Source organism: Leptopilina boulardi, unplaced genomic scaffold, assembly GCF_019393585.1.
Source record: "Leptopilina boulardi isolate dan_hultmark-lab unplaced genomic scaffold, ZJU_Lbou_2.1 LbouV2_204, whole genome shotgun sequence".
NCBI classification, from domain to species: Eukaryota; Metazoa; Arthropoda; class Insecta; order Hymenoptera; family Figitidae; genus Leptopilina; species Leptopilina boulardi.
Genome location: NW_026137757.1, coordinates 1021206 through 1044827, shown reverse-complemented (window position 1 = coordinate 1044827; position 23622 = coordinate 1021206). Strand labels below are relative to the sequence as shown.

Genomic DNA, 23622 nt, shown 5'->3' with positions numbered 1-23622 from the left:
ATTCTTTCATATCTTGATTATTTGCTTTATCATAACGATTTGTACATTGACTTATGCCCCCTCTTATACCACGTTTAATAAACATGATCATATCAATGTCAATGAGCAGTTCCAGCTTTACATTTGTATATTTTAACATAGCATCCCAAGTAAAACCCGGTATCGTGTAATATTGTGCAGGATCTAACCTGTATTCTTTTAAGCATTTTTCACGGAAATCAGCAAGCAGCAAGATGTCAGTTTTCATATTTAAATAAACGTAATCACTAAGACTTTTACAATTAAATTCTGATCATACTTGCTGAGCATGTAAATATTCTTGATCTGATATATTTGAATCATTCAATGTACTGTAAAAATGTTCTTTTTGGGGTAACTGAGTTTCTTCGAGTATAAAAAGTATAAAACTGAATAGGTAACACATACCTTTCTTTCTTACACCAAGGAATATAACATAAGTACTTCTTTGTTTAACATTGCGTTTCTCTATCTAGACAATTCAAAATGGCATAAGAACACTTTTTTTCAATTTTATATATTTTTTGACACTTTTTGGTATTACCATAAAGTTTGAACTCTTTTCTACATAATGCATATATTCTTTTTAAATTATATTGTGATTAAATAGAAAAATTTCTAGTTTTTGGAACTTGATACATTTTTCTTGTTTTCAAGGTTTGTGTTAATCAGTGGGACACCTATTATTAAATAATGAATATTTGTTTCAATAATAATATTCTGCTTCATACTTTATAAATATATATGTTTTGCATTAAATAACGTTAACAAATGTTGCAAAACACTCATAATTTAATAATATTTTACATTTTTATAATACGATGTCAAGTTTCTTATGAAAAATTGCTATTATTTTTTTTACGTTTACAGTACTGCTGACCATACGTCATAATTTGGTCATAACCTAAAAACAATTTGGAGGAAAATTTGAATAGTCGTTCTCTTATCAAGTGTTATTTTTCAAATGTTGCCGAAGAATAACTGTAATAATTATAAATTTTGAATTTTTTAATGTATTTAAGCATAAAAAAATCACATTTTTAGTCGCTGTGTAAGTATAAATGTGCATGCGTATAACTGACACAACTTATAATTAGTGTTGCCAAAATCCACGTTTCATAAACTTAAATTTTTGCCTGTCCCAGTGTTTAATGTCCCACTGTTTAAATTGAGCAATCGCAAGAAATTATTAAAATAAAAATTGTTTGTAAAATTTTAAAATATTTTAAATTATTGGATATTATACTAAAAAACATGTGTAAACGAAGTAACAATTACACTTTTTTTAAAACTGTTCTATCTATATAAAAATCAGCATTGTATTTCAACTCGATTTCAAGAAAAAATTTACTCCGTAACGTCAAAAACAGTTTTTTTCAATTTGCTTTGTAAATAATGAATCAATGTGGCTAAAATTTTTGGAGATATTGTGTTGTCATAAACATGGTTTACATTTAAATTTTGGTCGAGTTTCTTTAAGTAGTTTTTTCAGAAAATTAAAGTGTGCTACTGTTTAAACTGTCCCACTGTTTATCACTCTCCCCTACCTGTATTAGAGCCCCAGAAAATTTTATTAAAATAATTTAAAAATTATTACCTGGCCCCTCAGAATTAATCTTCATTAACAAAGGCTCTATTGTCCAAGGATTGGTATTGTTTGTGGTAATTGTTCTGAGAGTCTAATACTGGTATATACATATTTTTTTATTTTGAAAACAGAAAGAAAGAAGAGTAAGATTTTTAGGCGAAGATATTCTTATGTTATTTTGAATCCTCTAGATAGAGAAATGCAATATTAAATGAAAATTATATGTTATATTCCTTGATGTGAGAATGAAAGATATACATTACCTCTTCAGTTTTTAACTTTTATCTTTATATTTCCATGTGATAATACACGGAAAAAATTTCGAGCCCTCAGACGTGCCGATGTCAATGTAAACCTACAGTACATTTCATTATGTACTCAGAGTTAATCTTCATTAACAAAGGTTCTATTGACCAAGGGTTGGTACATCTTTATTTTTCTATATAATAAATGTGAAAGAAGAAATTATTACCTGGGTCCTCAGAGTTAATCCCCATTAACAAAGGTTCTATTGTCCAATGGTTGGTTTTTTTGTGGTATTTGTTCCGGGGTTTTAATACAGGTATAACTATTGATTACTCATATAAGAGTGTCCTTTTTACACTTATTGGCTGATCAGTAGTTACTGATTCATAGTTACTCATAGTTCTCTAATTCTTTTGAATATTTGGTAGTTTTATTGGATAAAAGGCAAAATTGGTTCTGTTTTTAATACTTCGCACAGTAATAATATTAACAGAGTTCTATTAACACAAGATTTAAAAATTAAACATTCTCTAAATGACACTAAGGAAAAGAAAATAATTCGTACAACTGATAATAATGTGAACAAAATTTCAGCACATGAATATTTAAAAATGAAGAATTTTCTGAGTAAAGAAAATGATAAAAAGATAAATCGAGCAAATAAAGAGAAGGGAAGAAAAAGGAAGGCAAGGCCCGAAGTTACATATGAGCAGAAAATAATAAGACAGGAGAATGAGAGATTGAGAAAACGTAATCGTAATAAAACAGAAATAAAAAAGAAAGAGCGCAAAAAAAATTTAACATGCAAAAAAAAGAAATTATCTATAAAAACTGAAGATGAAAAGAAAATACGCAAGGTTAAAAATTTGGCATGTAGGAGAAGGAAAATATCAATGGAAACTCAAGATGAAAAGAAAGTGCGTCAAGAAAATAATTTGTCATGTCATGTATGAATTGATCATAAATAGATGGAGAAGACCACGAATCCTTCATACAGATAATGGCACCGCATTTGTACATAGTGTTATAAAATCCCTAGCTTCAGAATTTAATATCATTCATTCAAATTCTCCCCCTTACCATCCCCAAGCTAACCCTGTCGACTGTGTCAACAAAGTGCTTAAAACTATAATTATTTCATTTATCAAAAATGACTATCGAACTTGGGATGAACACCTCTTTGATTTTCGTTTCTTTTCATGACTCCATTAAAACTTCCCTTGCCTTTTTAAATCATGGCATATATTGCTCATAGAAGAAATATTGAATATAAAGTTGGAGATTTAGTCCTGGTTCGTAATAGAACACTCACCTTAAAAGTAAAACATATTGCTGCTAAATTAAACCGTAAATTTGATGAACCTTATAAGATTTCGAAAGTTTTGCCCCCTACTGTTTATGAAATTAGTACCCTTAATGACCAATTTGTGACCAAAACTTATATAGAATATTTGAAACCTTATATTTTCTCTCCCTAAAATCATTTTTCTTAAATTTTATGTTGCAGATTTTTGTTGTTGTTGTCATTTTTGATTCATTTAATCCAAAATGTTCGTCCCGGTAGTAGATTATGAGAAACTAGTTGATAAATATAATATTCTACTAGCATTTACAAAAAATGTTAAAAGAAAATTAAAATTATATATACAACAAAGAAAAGATGAATTTAATATAGTTGGAGAATGGACCGAAGATGATGAACAGAAAAATAAAATACATCCTGGTTGGTAATATATAAAACCTTACACAAACTTATTGAAATCCATTTCCGGCATACACGAACAATTCATTCCCGCCAAGTTAGATGCTTACAATGCCGAGGATGAACTTAGAAACGTAAAAGGAGATTCTACTAGAATTAAAGATTTCCCATTAGGTATGGATGTTTTGACTCAAATCGATCAAGAAAATTTTGATGTCTCTCTTACCTCTCAAATAATAATATTGACTTTTTAAATAAAATAATGGCTGATATATCGATTCAAACTGATAATGATATAACACTACGTAAATATAAAAATGTAAAAATTCAAACATCAAAAGTTAAAACAAGAAATGTTAATATACAAGTCTCAGTCTTTAAACAAACCGAAGATACAAATATCCAAGTCAACATCCAAGAAGCAAAATATACTGGAACCATCCAAAAGACATTAAATAATAACAAAAAGCAAAATCAAAAGTCAACGTTATATTTCTTTCAATTTTGTTAAAATATTTATATTCATGTTTATTTAATTTTGTTTAACCTCTAATGCCGAGAGTGTTAAGAAGTTATCATAAAATTTTTTCAAGGCTTTAGTTTATCTAATTTATGCTTCGGATTTGGAGGAAAATTGTTGAAATTAAAAAAAACGGTAAATTCAATGTTTTTTGTTATTGGACTTGAAAATGCCATCAGGACTTTATATATTATATAAATTATATAAATTATTTAAAATAAAATCAAACATAAGTTACTGAACATAAATTTAATTTGAAATATTATCAATATAAAATATACGTAATTATTTTACCATAAAAACTATTAACACTTACTTTCTTTTAAAAAATTATCGCATCAAACTTGAACAATTCACTTAATCTTGTTTATTGACAATTATAATATTTTTAATGTTTAAACAATTAAATAACGATTTTCGATGGTACAGAAACACTCTTCTTTACTTACTGAAACCTACTGTAAGTATTAGATATTTGTTTCTACAGTAAAATTGTTAAAAAAAATTGTTAAATCTATCTCCCACCCGTACCTAGAGGGTTAATTGAGTTTTGTTTCATTTAATTTAACATTTTTCTTTTAATTTTGTCCCTCTTATTGGAATTTATTTAATAATTCCTTATCAGCATCGTTTTGTTTCCTACAAATGAAAATTAAAATATTTTGTGTTTGTAAAGTTAGATCTAAACATTATAAGTATTAAAAGTGCCAAATAAAACTGCTAAGCAATTTATGTTTAAATAAATAAATATATGTTTTGTATTTATTTCTAAAATCTTTGTTTCTCTTACTTATCCCACTTAATAATTAAAACATGTTTGATTGAAATAATGATTTATTTAAATATTAATTTTAGTATTTATTTGATATATATTTTTTAAATTCACTTAAGGAATATCAGTTGCAAAATACCTTATTTACTAAATTATTGCTTAAGGGAGGGTAGTCAGGGTTGAGCCATCGCGTTTATTTTGTTTTATGACACTAGAACCATCTGTCTTTGTATGTAACTATTTGTTAGCAATTTCAGCGAACTTTTCACATACGTTGCAGTGAAGTGTGCAACGTATGTGCACACTGAAACTGCTGGGTAAATCAGACAATAAACAACCTGCTGATAAAGCTGTCATCAGATTCGCCTCAAATTCTGGATTGAAATCAACCTTAAAATCTTGCAAGTATTTTTGATGTTTTCTGTTTCTCGTGCTTCTCCTTAAATTGACATCCTCTTCCGTTCTTTCTGCATTTCCATCCGCTTCATTCTCCTCGTTGACGTGTGGTTCTTCTGTCTTCATTTTGATTGTCAAAATCTTCAGTAATTATTTTAATGTTTTGTTTTGTTTCAGGTCTCAAATACTACATTTCTTCCCAGCACAATTCTTTTGTTTTCTGCATCCCACAATCTGTAGCCGTTATCTGCATATCCCACCGTTACTAATTTTTTACTGTGTGAATCAAGTTTCGATCTTCTATCTTCTTTCGGAATAAGATTATATGCAATTGATCTAAATAGTTTTATTTAACTCATTTTAGGTTTCTCGTTGTACTATATTTCTGCTGGAGTCAGATTGTTTGTCAATACACCGGTCTGCGTTCGATTTGTAAGAAATACAGCTGTTCTTACAGCTTCGCCCCAAAAGGATTTGTCCAGATCGGAATTGAAAATCAAACACCTAGCTTTGTCCATGATAGTGCGGTTATATCTTTCCGCAACACCATTTTGTTCAGGATTCCTTGCGATTGTAAATTGGCATTTTATTCCTTTTTGAATGCAGAAATTCTTCATCTCGTCAGACGTATATTCGCCTCTGCATTATCACACGGGAATCTTTCAATTTTCGTTCCAAACTTCGCTTCCACAAGTTGAACGTACTCTTGAAATTTTTCAAAAACTTCACTTTTCTTTGTTAACAAATAGCACATTGTAAAATGCGAATGATGATCAATGAAGGTTACGTGATATTGTTTTCCTTCATATGTTGATGGATTTATCGGACCATAAACATCACTTGAAATCACTTCCAAAATGCGACTTGCTTTTCGTTCCTCTGGAATACTTTTAAACGGAAGCCTGGTTTGTTTTCCTTTTAAACACATGACACATTTACCAGGAACGGGAAAACGAGATAAGTGTCCCATCCTTCTGTGCTGTAGCGTATTTTCTACAGTTGCATCAACACAATCACTGAAATTTCGTAATGATTTTAATGTCACGATATATAAATTTCCATGTAGATAACCTTTTAATATCACTTTACTATTTTTCATTATATGAACTTTTTTATCTTTGAACAAAATGTGAAAACCTTTTTCTTCTAACTTTCGAACAGATAATAAGTTATAAAGTAACTTGTCACAAAGCCATATATCTTTAATTAAAATATTTTTTATAACAAATAAACATTTTTTTTTTCATTTACAAAAAAAGTTTAAATTAACAAAAAATAAAGACAGCTTTAAAAAAGTATAATGTAAAAAATATTAATTTTTATGTTTTGTACAATATAACTTTTTTATGAAAATTCATGTGTAGTTTTGATACCGACTCATTCGTCTTGATAAAACATTATGTCAATTGCAGTCGTTACTGTTTGATAAGATTGGGGCATTGACGACAATAACTGGAACACAATTTCACTCCATTACATTTTTGACCAGCTCTTTTTAATTCATACACAGTCTGTTCAAATTCTGTCAAAAATACATTCAATGCTGTACCCTCAGTATATTTTAAACTTCTAAGTTTCCCTTGTAATTGAACTCGTGTTGAAATTCCTTTCTTCTGATACGTATTGCTAAGCATATTGTCTGATAAACATTGCACTAATATATTCCTTGCTTTTACATCAGACTTCTTAAATATTGCTAGTTCTGCATCATTTTCGGATGGATCTTTTTCAAGAATATTTAAAACTTCTGGTTGTTGTAACACTAATTTTATTCAAAATTCCCAGTTCGAAAAACCTGAACCATCGAATGGTTTCACGTTTGATGTCTGATTACTCGATACAGATGTCATTTTTTACAATCAAAACATTTGACACAAAAACACTGCTCACTTAACTTCTACGAGTTATTTACACATTTCTCGTTCCCACCGAGACAACTTAAAATTATTCTGGGCCCATAACCTATGGAATTTAGCAGAATAAATTAAATAGTTAAAACGGATTTCGAAAAAAATAACAATTTTATTATGAGGAGTTACTACACTTTATCGAGGTACAAAAAGACTAACTCTATCTGACCTCGTGTGTATAGTCGAGTACAAATGTGAAAAAAATTGAAAAGAAAACCCTAACAACATGTTTACAGCCTTTAAAAAATTTTAGGTGATCTCAAAATAATTTGGGTATGAAAGGGTTAACAACGTTAACTTCCGAACTTACGACCCTTAACTTCCTGCATACTTCGATGTTATCTGGGTAGTTTAAGAACTTTTGAACAAATACATTTTAAAGAAACTGATGTAATTTAGATAGATGGATAAATCATTGTATGACAGTAACTTGTATTTGTGTCTATGTGTATTCTTATTCATACCGGTAAATTCGTTTAATTTCGTGAAAAAATCCAGAAATTGAAAGTTGCACTTTTTGGGACAATTCGTCGAACTATTTGTTATCAATAAAACTTGCATCAAAGAGGAGATTAGTTTCATTCAAAATCTGACGAACTTCTCCAAGAAAAGTTCAACAAAATCCACTCACAAGTAACACTACCCAATTGTTACTTAACGATTGAGATCGGAATATGGGCATTTTGCACAGAATCGAAAAACATTTGACACGTGTATTTTTATTTTGGCAGACATGATGCTTTAAGGGTTGAAAATGAGGATTGAAATATTTGGATTTTTTATTACCACATATACAATAAAAATCACTATTACACAACAACACCATGAAAAAATCCCGAGTTGGACCTTTATCCTATGTATTTTGATACGCTGAACACGAATCTGGAGTCAGATTTGTTCCATCACGTCAGCAGTTTTTCCTAACCTCAAAAAACATGTCGGATTTCAAGGGTAAGCGGAATGTTTTTAAAGTTTAATGGTTTTACATTAGTATCTGGATGTTTTTTTGGTCCCTGATTACCAATCTGAAGTTAAAAACTTTAAATCCAATATGGTAAAATTAAAATTTTCAAAGAACATAATGGCGGATCCAATATGGCGGACGAATTTTTAAAAATTGTTAGATTTTAATGAAATTTATTATCTAGGGGTTTTTGGGGTCGCTGATTACGAATTTAAAGTCCAATTTTCAAAATTTAAAATGTCGGATGCAATATGCCGCACAAGTTTTTTAAAGTCGTTAGAATTTTATGAAATTTTTTTATCTAGAGGTTGTTGGAGGTTCTGATTACCTACAATCAAAATTCTAAAAATAAATTTAAGTTACTTCGCTGTTTCTCGCTCTCTGATAAACCCAGGAATAACCAACGTGGAGGTGGCGAGTGTCTATTCCCTTTTTGTTTTTTTTTGTTTTTTATATTTTTAGTTTTTTTTTTGTTTTTTGTATTTTTAGTATTTTTTTTTGTTTTTTTCGCTTTTTTATTGTTTTTTTTACAATATCTCGTGTAACTTTTTAGTCTTTAATTAAACCTGATAATTTTTACAATAATGAGGAGAACTCTCATATTGTGAGTCAAAAAAGTGTTCAAAGCACATGTACTTTGTACACCAGGCAAATCTGAAAAATGCAATTTTAGCGCAGTAATTACAAGTAGTGTCGCAGGTTTTAAAGCAATAAGTTACTGGCGTTTCGCATTTTAGTGGTTTTTCCTCAATGTAGACACTTTTGTACCACTCATATTTAAAAATTTTAATAAATTTTGGAAATGAAAATTGATTATGCGTCAGAGATTGCAGTTTTAAGATATTGTTTCTTAAATGCAAATTAACTTCGTAGTCATATAAAATGTATATATAAATAAATACTTCTCTTGCCTTGAACTTAAAATTTGAGCACTGAAAAATGACAAAGATTTAGAAAAACATTGTTTGCACCATAGTAAGTAAATTAAATATTTGAATATTTTTTTTTTACAGCTATTTCAAACAGTCCTTTTTAGGACTCTAGATCTTCCCAATAGCCATAATGATAAATCATAATAACGTTATGCGGCTATTACGAGAACGCTTTGATGATCAACAGTATGATTTTGAATCTATCGTAACTACAGTTGAGAAAGAGTTTGCTTCACAGCTGGAAAATGTAATAAAAGATGCTCTTGGAGCTAATGTAGCTTTTGAAATTTCTTCAAAATTATGATTTGAAGACGAAAGCGTGATACAAGATCCTGTAATAGTCGATGAAGATTATGAAGAGGACTTTGAAGAAGTAATTACTGATAACACAGCCCCACAAAAAAAAAGTGTCATGTACTTTTGACCGGAATACCCTAACCCTATGTATTTTGACACGCTGAACACGAATCCGAAGTCCGTTTTGCTCCATCACGTCAGGATTTTTTTCTAACCTCAAAAAACATGTCGGATTTTGTGAAGTAGGCGATTTTTTTAAAAATTGATGTATTAACTTCAAACTTGGTATCTGGGGTTTTTTTGTGTCGCTGATTACGAATCTGAAGTTAGATTTTCAAAATCCAAAATGGCGGATCCAATATGGCGGACGAATTTTGAAAAAATTTTAAGATTTACTTCAAACTTGGTATCTAGGGGTTTTTTGGGTCGCTGATTACGAATCTGATGTCAGATTTCCGAAATTCGACATGTCTGATTCAATATTAAGGAATTATTTTTAAAAAATTGTCAGATTATTATGAAATTTGGTATCTACAGGTTTTCTAAGTTGCTGACAAGTAACACTAGGGAAGTGCCATACGACGATTTTTCTGAAACTTGGCAGTTTTGTAGTTTTTTAAAAACAATTTGACACGTATGTTTTGTTTTTCCCCAAAAGCTGATTTATGGGGGGAACTACCCCTTGAATTTTTTTTTGATAGGGGGACATTATTTTACGAAATTTTTTAAAAATTAATGTGCAATAGTGTATCTGGGGGTTTTTTGAGTCGCTGATTACGAATATGATGTCAGTTTTCAAAAATTGATAATGGCGTATCTAGTATGGCCGATAGAAGTCCATGCTGGATATGCCATTTTGAATTTTTGAAAACTGACATCATATTCGTAATCAGCGACCCAAAAAACCCCCAGATACAGATAATGGCGTATCTAATATGTCCGATAGAAGTCCATGTTGGATATGCCATTTTGAATTTTTCAAATCTGACATCATATTCGTAATCAGCGACCCAAAAAAACCCCCAGATACCAAGTTTGAAGTAAATCTTAAAATTTTTTCAAAATTCGTCCGCCATATTGGATCCGCCATTTTGGATTTTGAAAATCTAACTTCAGATTCGTAATCAGCGACACAAAAAACCCCCAGATACCAAGTTTGAAGTTAATACAGCAATTTTTAAAAAAATCGCCTACTTCTCAAAATCCGACATGTTTTTTGAGGTTAGAAAAAAATCCTGACGTGATGGAGCAAAACGGACTTCGGATTCGTATTCAGCGCGTCAAAATACATAGGGTTAGGGTATTCCGGTCAAAAGTACATGACACTTTTTTTTTGTGGGGCTGTGTAATAATAAAAAAGTTAAAGTCAGTATACCTTTTGATTATAAGAAGAGAGCCGTTGAATACTGGAAATCTGCTAAAAATGGAAAAGTGAAATTTAAAACCGTGCAAAATTAATTCAAAAAGCTCAAATATAAAGCAAGTCTTTACAGATGGGAAGTGCAAGTTGAAAATGGTGGTAGCTACAGAGAAAAGTTATCAGAAATATGCAAGTGTGTCTTAAATGAATTTCAAAATGCACGCGATAAGTCATTGCCGATTCATGACGTATATATAAGAAGATGTGCTTTGAAAGCAAGAGCTCGAATGAGTGTATCCAAAGAATTGTTTACAGCATCCACAAAATGGATTTATAATTTCAAAAAAGAGCACAAAATTGTGTCCCGAAAAGTAAACAAATTTGTTACCCAAACCCAGTTAGCAAATAAAAATGTTTTAAAAAAGAAGCAGATCAATTTCTTACTCATGTTAGTGAACAAATCTCGCTATTTGGAGCAGATAATGTTTATAACTCGGACCAATCAGGTTTTAATTTGGAAGTACACGGCGGAAGAACTTAATCTTTTAAAGGAGATGCAAAGATTGAATGTATTGCTCAATCCTTAAATTCCTTAACGCATAGTTATACCATTCAACCCACTGTAAGTGCTAGCGGAGTGTTAAAATCTCCATTGTTTATTGTTTTGCAGGAAAAAGATGGAAAGTTTGGGCCACTCGTTGAAAAAAACATTTATAAAGCTGAAAACATTGTTGTACTTCCCTCAAGGTCAGGAACGTTAACTTCTTATCTGTCAGCTCAATGGTATAAGGATATTTACTTGCCCGTTTCTAATCAACAGTCAATTCTTTTATTAGATTCCTGGACAGGACAAACAAAAAAAAATTTGAGCAGGGTAAATGTTAATGGAAAAGATGTGAAAATTTTGACAATACCTGCAGGAACAACAGGAATGATACAGCCATTGGATGTCTATGGATTTAGACCCTGGAAAAACTTCGTGAAACATTTTTCCGATTCAATCATTTTATATGACTACGAAGTTAATTTGCATTTAAAAAACAATATCTTAAAACTGCAATCTCTGACGCATAATCAATTTTCATTTCCAAGATTTACATGTACATGTGCTTTGAACATTTTTTTGACTCAAAATATGAGAGTTCTCCTCATTATTGTAAAAATTATCAGGTTTAATTAAAGACTAAAAAGTTACACGAGATAATGTAAAAAAACAATAAAAAAGCGAAAAAAACAAAAAAAAATACTAAAAATACAAAAAACAAAAAAAACTAAAAATATAAAAAACAAAAAGGGAATAGACACTCGCCACCTCCACGTTGGTTATTCCTGGGTTTATCAGAGAGCGAGAAACAGCGAAGTAACTTAAATTTATTTTTAGAATTTTGATTGTAGGTAATCAGAACCTCCAACAACCTCTAGATAAAAAAATTTCATAAAATTCTAACGACTTTAAAAAACTTGTGCGGCATATTGCATCCGACATTTTAAATTTTGAAAATTGGACTTTAAATTCGTAATCAGCGACCCCAAAAACCCCTAGATAATAAATTTCATTAAAATCTAACAATTTTTAAAAATTCGTCCGCCATATTGGATCCGCCATTATGTTCTTTGAAAATTTTAATTTTACCATATTGGATTTAAAGTTTTTAACTTCAGATTGGTAATCAGGGGCCAAAAAAACATCCAGATACTAATGTAAAACCATTAAACTTTAAAAACATTCCGCTTACCCTTGAAATCCGACATGTTTTTTGAGGTTAGGAAAAACTGCTGACGTGATGGAACAAATCTGACACCAGATTCGTGTTCAGCGTATCAAAATACATAGGATAAAGGTTCAACTCGGGATTTTTTCATGGTGTTGTTGTGTAATAGTGATTTTTATTGTATATGTGGTAATAAAAAATCCAAATATTTCAATCCTCATTTTCAACCCTTAAAGCATCATGTCTGCCAAAATAAAAATACACGTGTCAAATGTTTTTCGATTCTGTGCAAAATGCCCATAGTCCGATCTCAATCGTTGAGTAACAATTGGGTAGTGTTACTTGTCAGGCTAACCGTTCGTGACTCGCGTGATTAAACCTTAAATTTCATTTGACATAAATCTTATTTGACATAAAATCATTTGACATAAAATTACTTTGATATAAATCTTATCTGACATAAATTTTATTTGACATAATATTCATTTGACATAAAATTCCCGAGGACTCCAACCGAAGCTACCATCTTAAAAATCTCACGAGCGATAAGTTTAATTTTATATTTTTTTGTGTATCTCATTTTCCATGGTCTTTTGACCCATTGTTTTTATTGGTTTTTTGATTGATTTTTTTAGGAATTTAATATATTTTTTGTATTATGTATTATTTCTCGAAATTTTATGATTTATTATCTATCTTTTATTTGTATATGTGTGTTTGTGTGTGAGTGATTGAGACGCGTCCCGAGAAGTTGACAAAATAATTAGTTTAACATTATTTGACTGATCAAATTATTATCATATTAAAATTTGCAAGAATACATCTACTATAGCAAGATAGAAACTTTTTCTTAGAGCGACAGAATACGTACCTCTTCATGCCAAACTTTTAAACTATTAATATTTATATAATCTTGAATATACTGAAAAGATTTCCTATATCCGTCCATTACATTTGCCAATTTTTGTAATTTATCCATCAGTGGATTCTGCAATATAATACAATATTTGAGAAATATATATGAATGTTTCAATTAACCCTTAAAGCGCATACTTTTAAAATTTTCATGAATATAAAGTGTGTATATCTATTTTAACTAAAAAAAAGTTTTATAGTCGTCACGAAGTAGTATAAGGAGACATATCGCATATCGCTAAATATTGGAAAACATCACTTGCAGGATTTACAAAAAATATGTTTTAAAATCACTCTTATAACCTCAAACCTCACACTTTATGTCAGTCATCCAGAAATTTTTCGCAGTTGATTTTGAGCAATTGACACTTAAATACAAACTTTGTCGTCGATGTCCCCAAATATTAAATTTTCACGAATTAAAATGAATCTTGAGCATGGGTGTCAAAAACTCAAGTGCGCTTTAAGGGATAATATGATAAAAATAATTTATGCTTATAATTTTTATTTAATTACAAATTATTTACAATCAGTTTAAGTACCTTTGATTTTAAATCGAAAACTAAACTCTTGCGCAAAGCTAAAGTAACTTTTTTCGCCAATTCCTGTCGAATACCATCTTCTAAAAGATGATGAGAATCTACTCTTAAAACACCTAATGAAACGCTTCTCAAAGACAACATTCCTTTTGTAAATACTGATATAGCATACGTCAACTCAGCCATCTGAAAATATAATATTGCTCTTGTAGGTATTCTAGCTTCATCAAACAAAATACATTATAATTTCAATTTAAACAATAACAAATAAATAAATTCAGATAACCAGTGTAGTAGTACACAAGTAGAAAAGTCCGTATCCATACCAGAGTTTAACTCCGGCATAGCATTTGCTTAGAACACTTGTAAAGAATGTAATGATAAAGAAAATAGAGGATTAGCTCGCTGGATTAGGATTGGTTCGAAAACAACAATGTCTAATTCTCATTTCGTCTAATCTTACTATATCCTAATTGTTAATTTTGTTCTAATAATTATCTAACCTAATTTTTATTTGGCCAACTATTAATAGATAACCTAATTCTCATTTGATTTAATTCTTACTTGGCCTAAACTTCATTTGTCACCTGTTCATGAACACAGCATAAGAGAGAAAAAAAACAAAAATATGTCTTATCACATTCCCACTCATGCTTTGCTTCCATGAGTTAGGACAAATAAATTTTTGGCCAAATGAGAATTAGGTTACATTAAGATTAGGCCTATTGTGAATTAGGTTAGATTAATATTAGAACAAATAACAATTAGAATATAGTAAGATTAGACAAAATAAAATTTAGACCATATAAGAATTAAGCCAAAAAAAGAATAGGACAAATAAATTTTGAATTAACTTCCAATTCCGGTTACCCTCGACCAATCACAGTTCAGCTCGACTTATCTCAAATCTCCCTTCAGAATCTATAGATTATGGCTGCTCGCACAAGAAAAGACGAAGCAGTATACAGGATGTGTTTCAAATGAGATAGAAAATGAGAGGAATATCGCTCTTTCCTTTTCTAACTCATTTGAAACACATCCTGTACACTGCTCCGTCTTTTCTTGTGCGAGCAGCCTAAGGCGCGTATATTACCTCACAAATTTTATACGTATTTGAGCTATACTGCGCATCTTGTATACTGCGCATGCGTTATTCCAAATTCTAGTTTGTTATCATAACCTATACACTGTTGTCCGTATAGGGTTAGTTGGGGTAAATAGAAACAGATTTGATAAAAAGTTGAGAAAAATTCGATCCTTGGAAGGAATAAAATAACATAAAAATGTATGTTATTTTATTCCTTCCAAGGATCGAATTTTTCTCAACTTTTTATTAAACATTCCGGAAGGGAAAATCCTTACTCTATAGAAACAGATTTGCTTAGTTTCACCAATAATATAAGTTTTTTCTTTCAAATCGTAATACTTTTGGTTTTTTTGTGCATGGAGTTTTATTTAACTTCCGTGGAACAATTTTATGGGGTAGTAGAAAATATGGGTATCATTAAATCGCAATTATCAACTATTTCTATTTACCCCTAAATTTTTCAACTTTGCTAAAATTTAGAGGTAAATAGAAACAGTTAATTATTTCTTACAAAATTTAAGAAAAAATCAATTTCAAGTATGCAAATGTTAAAAGATACAAAGAGTTATTTAAAAAATGGTGTTAATTATAAAATAACACAGCCACACAAAAAAAAAAAAAAGTTCTGATCTGGGGGTCTGACTATATATTTTCTATGTCTTTTGGGTCGCTGAATCCGAATCCGAGGCCCATTCAACCCCATCACATCAGGTTTTTGAAAAAACCTCAAAAAACCAAAATGGCGGACACTTTTTTGGAAAATTTATCGGATTCGCTTGAAACTCGCTACTCGGGGGTTTTTGGGGTCGCTGATTACGAATTTGAAGTCAGTTTTCAAAAATTCAAAATGGCGGATCCAATATGGCGGACATTTTTTTGAAAAATTTGCCGGATTTGCTTGAAACTCGCTACTCGGGGGTTTTTGGGGTCTCTGATTACGAATTTGAAGTCAGTTTTCAAAAATTCAAAATGGCGGATCCAATATGGCGGATATTTGTTTGAAAAATGCTGGATTTGCTTGAAACTTGCTACTCGGGGGTTTTTGGGGGCGCTGATTACGAATTTGAAGTCAGTTTAAATTTATCATATCAGGATTCGGACATAATCTAAAAAAACCTACAATTTGTGCTATTAAACGCGCGTAATATCTTTAGTTTCAATGTTTATGTTATCACGTCTATTTTACTATATAATGTACCGTCGGCATTTGCGTTACCCAATGTACACCACGTGGAGGTGCCCTGGACGCAGGCACACGCAAGATACAAAGTAAATACGGGTGAATTAAAACACTCAAGTTTTTGATTTCTCAAAAGAACATCTTTATTGGATTCGCCATTTTAAATTTTGTAAATTGGACTTCAAATTCGTAATCAGCGACATCAAAAACCCTCATGTAACGAGTTTCAAGCGAATCTAATAAAGTTGACAAAAAATCCTGCCATAATGGATCCGCCATTTTGAATTTTTGAAAACTGACTTCAAATTCGTAATCAGAGACCCCAAAAACCCCCGAGTAGCGAGTTTCAAGCAAATCCGGCAAATTTTTCAAAAAATGTCCGCCATATTGGATCCGCCATTTTGAATTTTTGAAAACTGACTTCAAATTCGTAATCAGCTGTGTAATTTAAACTATTAAATAATAATGAATTACATAAGTTTGAAAATATACCATTCACTTTTATTCTCTCTAGTTCTCTCTTATTGTCCCCTATTCTCTTTTATTCTTTCTTGTTCTTAGTAGTTCTCTCTTATTCTCTTTCACTCTCTCAGTTTCTCTCTCAGTTTTACTCTGCTTTCATTATACTTACCGTTGTTATGTTGACAAATCCTATAGAAATCTGAAGAAATTTAACATTCAATGTAAGAAACAATGATCTTGCGTCTATGCGCTATAAAATATCCCAGCGAGAAAAGAAAGGTCTATCCGACGTCTAAGACGTTGAGAACAGGTCTAGGTCTAAATTTGATTTAAATTAATTAAAAATAGACGTTAATTTAAATGTGTTTTTAAGAAGTAGTAAATTGTTTAAACAGTACCTTGAACATATAAAACCGACGTCTTGTCTAAAACCAATTTTTTAAAATCTTTTTTTAAGTATTTAAGAAAAAACTCGAAATGTGATGCTCACTTACATTACCCCTCACAGCACTGGATATTTTAAAATTTCCCTAGAACAACATTTCGACTTCTACAACCTAGACCTTATCTAGATCTTGGTCCAGACGCTAAATAGACGTCGATTAGACCTTTCATTTCTCACTGGGTACCTATAAAACAAGTCTATATTTGTTAAATGCTATGTACCGATGAGAATATAGATTAATACTATTTTCAATACATTTTTATAATGCTGGAAATAGTATTGTAATTTCCCAGGTGCGAGTTGGCGGTCGGCCACAAGTTGGGCCAATCATGTGCTCAGTCGGCCCACCTTGGGCAGCCAGAGGACGGGCCAACTAGCGAATTGATAACGTCAACCGACCTAGGGTCGACTTGGTTGGCCCAACTATGGGTACCCAAGTCGGACCAACTGTGGCTCCAAAGGTCAAGCCGACCATAGTTCCCCATAGTCGACCCAACTGTGGGTGCCCTACTCATGCCGGCCATTGTTCTCCATAGTCGGCCCAACTAAGGCGGCCAAGGTTGGTCCAACTGTGGCTGCCGACCGTCGTGCCATATGGTCGGCCCAACTGTGGCTGCCCAAGTCATGCCGAACATTATCCCCCACAGTCGGCCCAACTATGGAAACCACGGTCGGTCCAACTAGGACGGCCGACTCTCGTGCAGCCCTAGTTGGGCTGACCATGGGCCAACCAACCATCTCTGGCGGCGGACCGAAATTCGCACCTGGGTTGATAGAAACAATTTTTTCTCTTTGATATAAAAAATATTGTTTGAATTTCTGTTTCTATTTACCCATAATTTCTAGTTTTTAGGGGTAAATAGAAACAGTCTCCTATTTTTACGTGAGTTTTGCAAAATGAAAAAATTAAAGTTGATTTTTGTTATAGTATTAATAAAAGATAATTATAAATAATAATATGAATTTTTAGTTTTTTTTCCAAATGCGAGTCAAAAAAGTAAAAGGGAGTCTTCTTTGATTTTCAATTTTGTATGCAATATCAAATATCTTTGTTTATACAAATTAATTAATTGATAAACGGCAAATGGGAGAATACTTAGAACCTGTTGGGGGTAATGTAAGGTTCAAGGTTTAACCCTTTAACGCCTGCGGGACGTATATGTCCCATCTGATGTCAGATTTACATTTTGACAATTGACAGCTGTCAAAACAACTGTCAACTTTTCTAGAAAATGATTATTTTTAGCAAAAATCACAGTATAAGGGTTTTAGGGGTTGCTGATTACGAATATGATGTTAGTTTCTCAAAATTCAATTTGGAGGATCCAATATGACGAAAGAGTTTCTCAAAAAATTTATTTAAGCTCAAGAAAGTCACTACTCAAGATTTTTCGGACATTTAATTTAAAAATTCAACGGAGTCACTTAAAACATGTTCTCGGGTTTTTAGGGTTTGTTTAGTCTAAAATTTTTATTTAAAAAACTGATTTACAGCTTGACTTACTTTGCATTTGCTTTTTATATCGTTTATCGGTTTTCATAAAGAAATATTGAATGATATCTTGCGATCGTCTTTTGTTCCGTATAACCTCCATGAGGTTGGCGTCGACGCTCAGAGTCGAAATTTATTTTTCACGGGACCAAATCATTTTTAAAAAGATTTTGGGAACACATAATACCTTTAAAAGTATTTTTCAAGGCATTATTTGAATTGAAAAACTTCAAACTAAATAATTTGACACTATTTTCTTGGTCAATAAGCTTCGTTTTCCGTATATAGTTACGCACGATTATGTATATCAACCTAAAAAGAACAATTAACCATTTTTTTATAATTTGCAGTCCCTTTAGCAGGATTTTATCGAGCCGCAATAGCTCTAACTATCCTTGCCCCATGAGCCCATATTTCAGTTTTTTCTAAATTTTAAGGAACGACGTGAATTAATTTGAAAATAAATACGACATTCGTGTTCAGAAGGAAATTCCACTCCGGAAAACACTTACGTAAATAAATATTTGGAAGCACTAATATAGAAAACAATATGATAAACAATACGTTGACATTTTAACAAAATAGAATTTTTACAAAAATAAACTCCTGACTTCGCAAATAGTGGCAGATTGACTTCAATTTGGAGACTTGTACATTTGATCACAGCAATTTTTAGAGGACTACCCTAACGAAGTCAATTTTGAAAATTAAATTAATTTGTAAAACATGAAATATTTTTGAAAAAAAATTCTTTGAAATAATGTACTAAAAATATTTTTGATTATAAAAATTAAATATTACTTATTTGCATTCTAATAATATTATTTAAGTTAATTTAAAATAGAATTTTAAAAATTGTTACATTTAAACAATTGTACAATAAGAATTATTATTAGTAATTAATTAATTAAATAGAATTTAATAGAAGAAATCTTAGAAGAAACAATTGTATATTTTAAAAATTTAATGTACTTTTTAAATATTTTTAAATTTTTTTCAATTAAAAAAAACAATTAATAGATATAAATTGTTTAAAAATTTTTTTAATTATTTATTTTTAATGATTTTTATAATATTCTTTGAAAATTTAATTATCTGAAAGTATTTTTCAATTAAAAATTTTTGAAATTTAATTTTTCATGTGATTTTTAATAAATTTTTCATTAACAGAAATCACTAAAATTTTCTCTTATTATAATTATTGTCTGAAAATTAACATAATCTTCTGAAATTCAATTAGTTTGAAAAATTTCAATTTAAAACCTTCTAAAATTTAATTATTTCTAAAATTTCCCATCTACAATTTTTTAAAATTACAATAATAATAATTAAAATTATTATTATTTATTCATAACTTGCTTACAGCACATAAATGTGCTTACAAGGGAGTATCGCCAAAATAAAAAAAAATTAAATACAAAATATAATCAAATTCGACTCTGCAGTACAGATATATACTTTTAACGATCTACACAGACTTATACGGCGCAGAACAAATATCAATTAAAAACAAAGTAATATAAAAACAAAAGCTATAGCACAACATAAAATATAATTAAAAAATTAAGCAAATTTAATTCTCAAGAGACTTTCATGCTCATGTTAATCATTGGTCCATTCTTCTAAAATTTTAGTTAGTATATTTATCAATCTCTTAATTTCATTTCCGTTTTTGGAGTCAAAGAGAGTCAGCTAACCCTCCATTAGAGAGTCTCTATTATTTACATTTTTAACTAAATCTTTTAATAAATGTTGATTCGCTGGACAATCCAGATGAATGTGAAATAGGCTCTCTTGTGCCAATTTACAGGCTTTACATAAAGATTCAAGACGAAATGCAATACACTTTCTATCGAAAACAATTCTGCATACATGCTTGTTAAGTAACCTAATTTCAGCTAATATTTTCTTGTATTGCAGAGGTAAATTTAGGCAAAGATAGTTACGCGAGACATCGAGGGGCTCAGGTGAGGATAAATCAAAAGGCTTTTTGACATGCTCACACACGATTTATCTCGGTAGTCTATAAATTTTGCGTAGCTTTTAAGGATAATTTGACTATTGGAATAAAAAACCCTTATTCCAAGTAATTCCATCGCTCCCTTAAACCACATGGATCTTAAAAAGCTATTTTGAAACGATTGAACCAATTAAAACGATTATCCGGTCCCCTTCTCGCCAGCCTCAGCAAGTTCATCGCACACTGCCTGGGGTACCGAGAAACATTTATTCGTGAAATTTTAGTTAGCCAGGACAGTGTGAGTTTAAGAACGCTAGCAGCTACGTGAGGAGAGGCCATTTCCAATCTTACCACGTAATTGGATGTGCAAGCTGGAAAACTTAGTAATTTTTTATAGAAAGCAAGTTTAACTTTTTCCAAATCATCCAAGAAGTCAAAACCCCAAATCTGGCATGCATATAATAGAACACTAATCGCCAGGCTTTGAAAAAGTCTTGAGCACGAATCCCAAGAATTTATTAGTATACGGATTCCTATTTTGTTGTTTATCGAGATCCCTCTACAACCTTGATTTATAAAATGTTTCTCCATATTTGAAATGTATAACAAAAAGTAAATAAGAACTCAGCACTTCTCCTTGAAGTAGCCCTAAAGTAACTTTTATGCTTTTTGTTAACTCCCCGTCAGTCCTTATGCTAGTATACGCGTTTTCATAAAAATCTTTAATTATTTGAATAATTTTAGAGCTCATATCGAACGAGTATAGTTTTTGCCATAATAAATCGTGCGAAATTGATGGAAAAGCCCCCTTAAAGTCAATGAAGACCGCGTAAACGGCGGCTCCCTGATTATTTAAATGAATCTGAATGACTGAAGAGAGAGTAAATAAATTATCTAGGCAGCTGCCCTTTCTTTTTTTCTTTTCTGCCCTTTCTAAACCCCCCCTTGAGATTCCAGAATCAGATTCAATGTGTCAACCCATGTTATGATTCGCGAGCATAAGATTTGCGTAAAAATTTCAGGCAACGAATTAACCAAAGGTATGGGTCTATAATTTCCTGGATCCCTAGGGTTTCCTTTTTTATAGAACATTAGTATCGTTATATTTCCCTAATCCTTAGGAATCTTACCCTCGGAAAAAATTTTATTGAAAAAGTGATAAATGAGTAAGACCCAGTTTTGTGGCAAATTTTTAAAAAAGTTATTATTAATTCCATCCAAACCAGGGGCTTTTCCACTCTTACTATTACATATACTTAATTATTTCCTCAGTCGTGATACACTCATCCAATCTAGGGACTTCCCTATACAATTGTAGCACACTAGTATCTCCAGTCACACTCATTTCAGGGAACGTCTTAAAAAGGAAATCCTCCCAAGCATTGACATCTATACTTGGTTGTTGATGGGATCGAGGTCGGCACGCCTCTATGGCCTTTCAGATGTGGGCGGAGTTCCTAAAATTATTGACCAAATCTATTCGAGACGCTTCATAGTTATTTCTCTTTGTTTTTAATAATTTTAGATAAAGACTTTTTTCCTTATAGTATAATTTAGAATTTGCGCAAGAAAACTCCCTGCCCTGCAAAGCCTAAAAGCAGTCGAAACTTATTTTTTGCCTCCAAGCATTCCACATCCATCCATGGTTTTCTTTTCAACCCTCTCCTTTCGCTCGAAGTTACCGACATCCCCAAAGCCCTAGCCACATCTTTAATTAAAGTGGTAATAATAGAATGTTCATTCACATCATTATTCAGCCAAGCCATCTCCGTACGCATTCCCATATAATTAAAAAATAACAAAGACTTTTCTACATCAAATTGAAATTTAGGGATAGAAGTGTTTTTTTACTTTTATTTTTAAATGAGCCCGATAAATACAACGAAACTGGAAAATGGTCCTAGGAGGTGATTATCTGGTTAACCTTCAGGTCTGTAAAAAAGCAATAGCTTCCATCGAGCACCAAATCAAATCCACAACGGTTGTCTTAACTGGTCCAAAAAATGTGAAATTTGACGGTGAATCACTTATCGTTCTACCATTAATTAAATAAAATTCATTATTTTCAAAATTACTTATGATTATTTTACCTCTTTTATTTAAGATACCATCGTTAGATTTTCTTTTAGTATTTAAAAAATTTTAATATTGAAAAACAAAAGGATCTACTTCGTTTAAATCAGCCACCCTACCATTTATATCTCCCCCTATAATAATGGGGAAATTTATATGGGCAAATCCACGAAACTTTTAACTTTTAAGAAAAAAAATTTCTTTTTTTAATTTGCAGGCACATTGATGTCACTTTGTATATACGTTTAAGTACATTTTAGCACTACAAATTTATATGCGTGATTCATTTTTAGCTCACGCCGTCAATGTTTAACTCTTTAAACTCTTTAATGTTAATAAATTATATATAAAATTGAAAAATTCAACTTTTTTTTTTGATATCGGAGTAGTTTCTAAAGTATTTTCGTCCTCTGAACACGATTCTGGCACCCAAATTTGCTTAGCACGTCAGGATTTTGAGAAAAACGAGAGTAAAGACTCCAAAAAAGGTCTTAAAATTTTTTGTTTTTCATCACCTTTTAAGAAATGTATTGAACTTTTATTTTTATCCAACGCCGTAATAGATATTTTCATAAGAAGACGTTCAATTGAATTTTTTTAAAAAGTGCTATCAATCTTAACTCAAAAACGTTAAGAATATAAACTTTTTCAAGAAATTCAAACGAAATTTAAGTATTTTTTCACTTTTTGACTTATAAAACTAATTGTAAAATAAATATTTTGTTCTAATACTGCACATAAATGTTCCTTTGTATATAATTTAGCAAAAAAAATGATACCCAAAGTTTTAATTAAAAATAATTTAGATTTTTTAGTGTTCGATTCGAGAATCACAAAAGTTAAAAGTTTCGTGGATTTGACCATACAATCTGCTAAAATATTTTACAAAGTGCAATTTCAGTTATCGAAAAAAGAATCCAAGTTATGAGTTGGGGCAGCGTAAATTATACCAATAATAAACTCAGACTTATCCGATAAGGTATACGTCTTGAAGGGATTACCCTCGTAGATTGGCCAATCTGACCCAAGAGTCGCTAACTGCTAGTCTGTTA

At 30.9% G+C, this 23622-nt stretch overlaps 1 protein-coding gene across 2 annotated transcripts in view; it reads right to left on the bottom strand.

Moving 5' to 3' along the window:
- Nucleotides 1-23622, bottom strand: part of LOC127278525 (WASH complex subunit 5) — a 290329-nt gene that overhangs the window by 121191 nt on the left and 145516 nt on the right. The window contains exons 10-11 of one of the 2 annotated variants that reach the window (XM_051300265.1): nt 13875-14057; nt 13289-13405 (exon numbers count right to left, since the gene is read on the bottom strand). In XM_051300265.1, the coding sequence (XP_051156222.1) occupies nt 13289-13405; nt 13875-14057 (300 nt within the window). The remainder of the gene's footprint in view (nt 1-13288; nt 13406-13874; nt 14058-23622) is intronic. The other variant, XM_051300266.1, reaches the window with a different exon arrangement.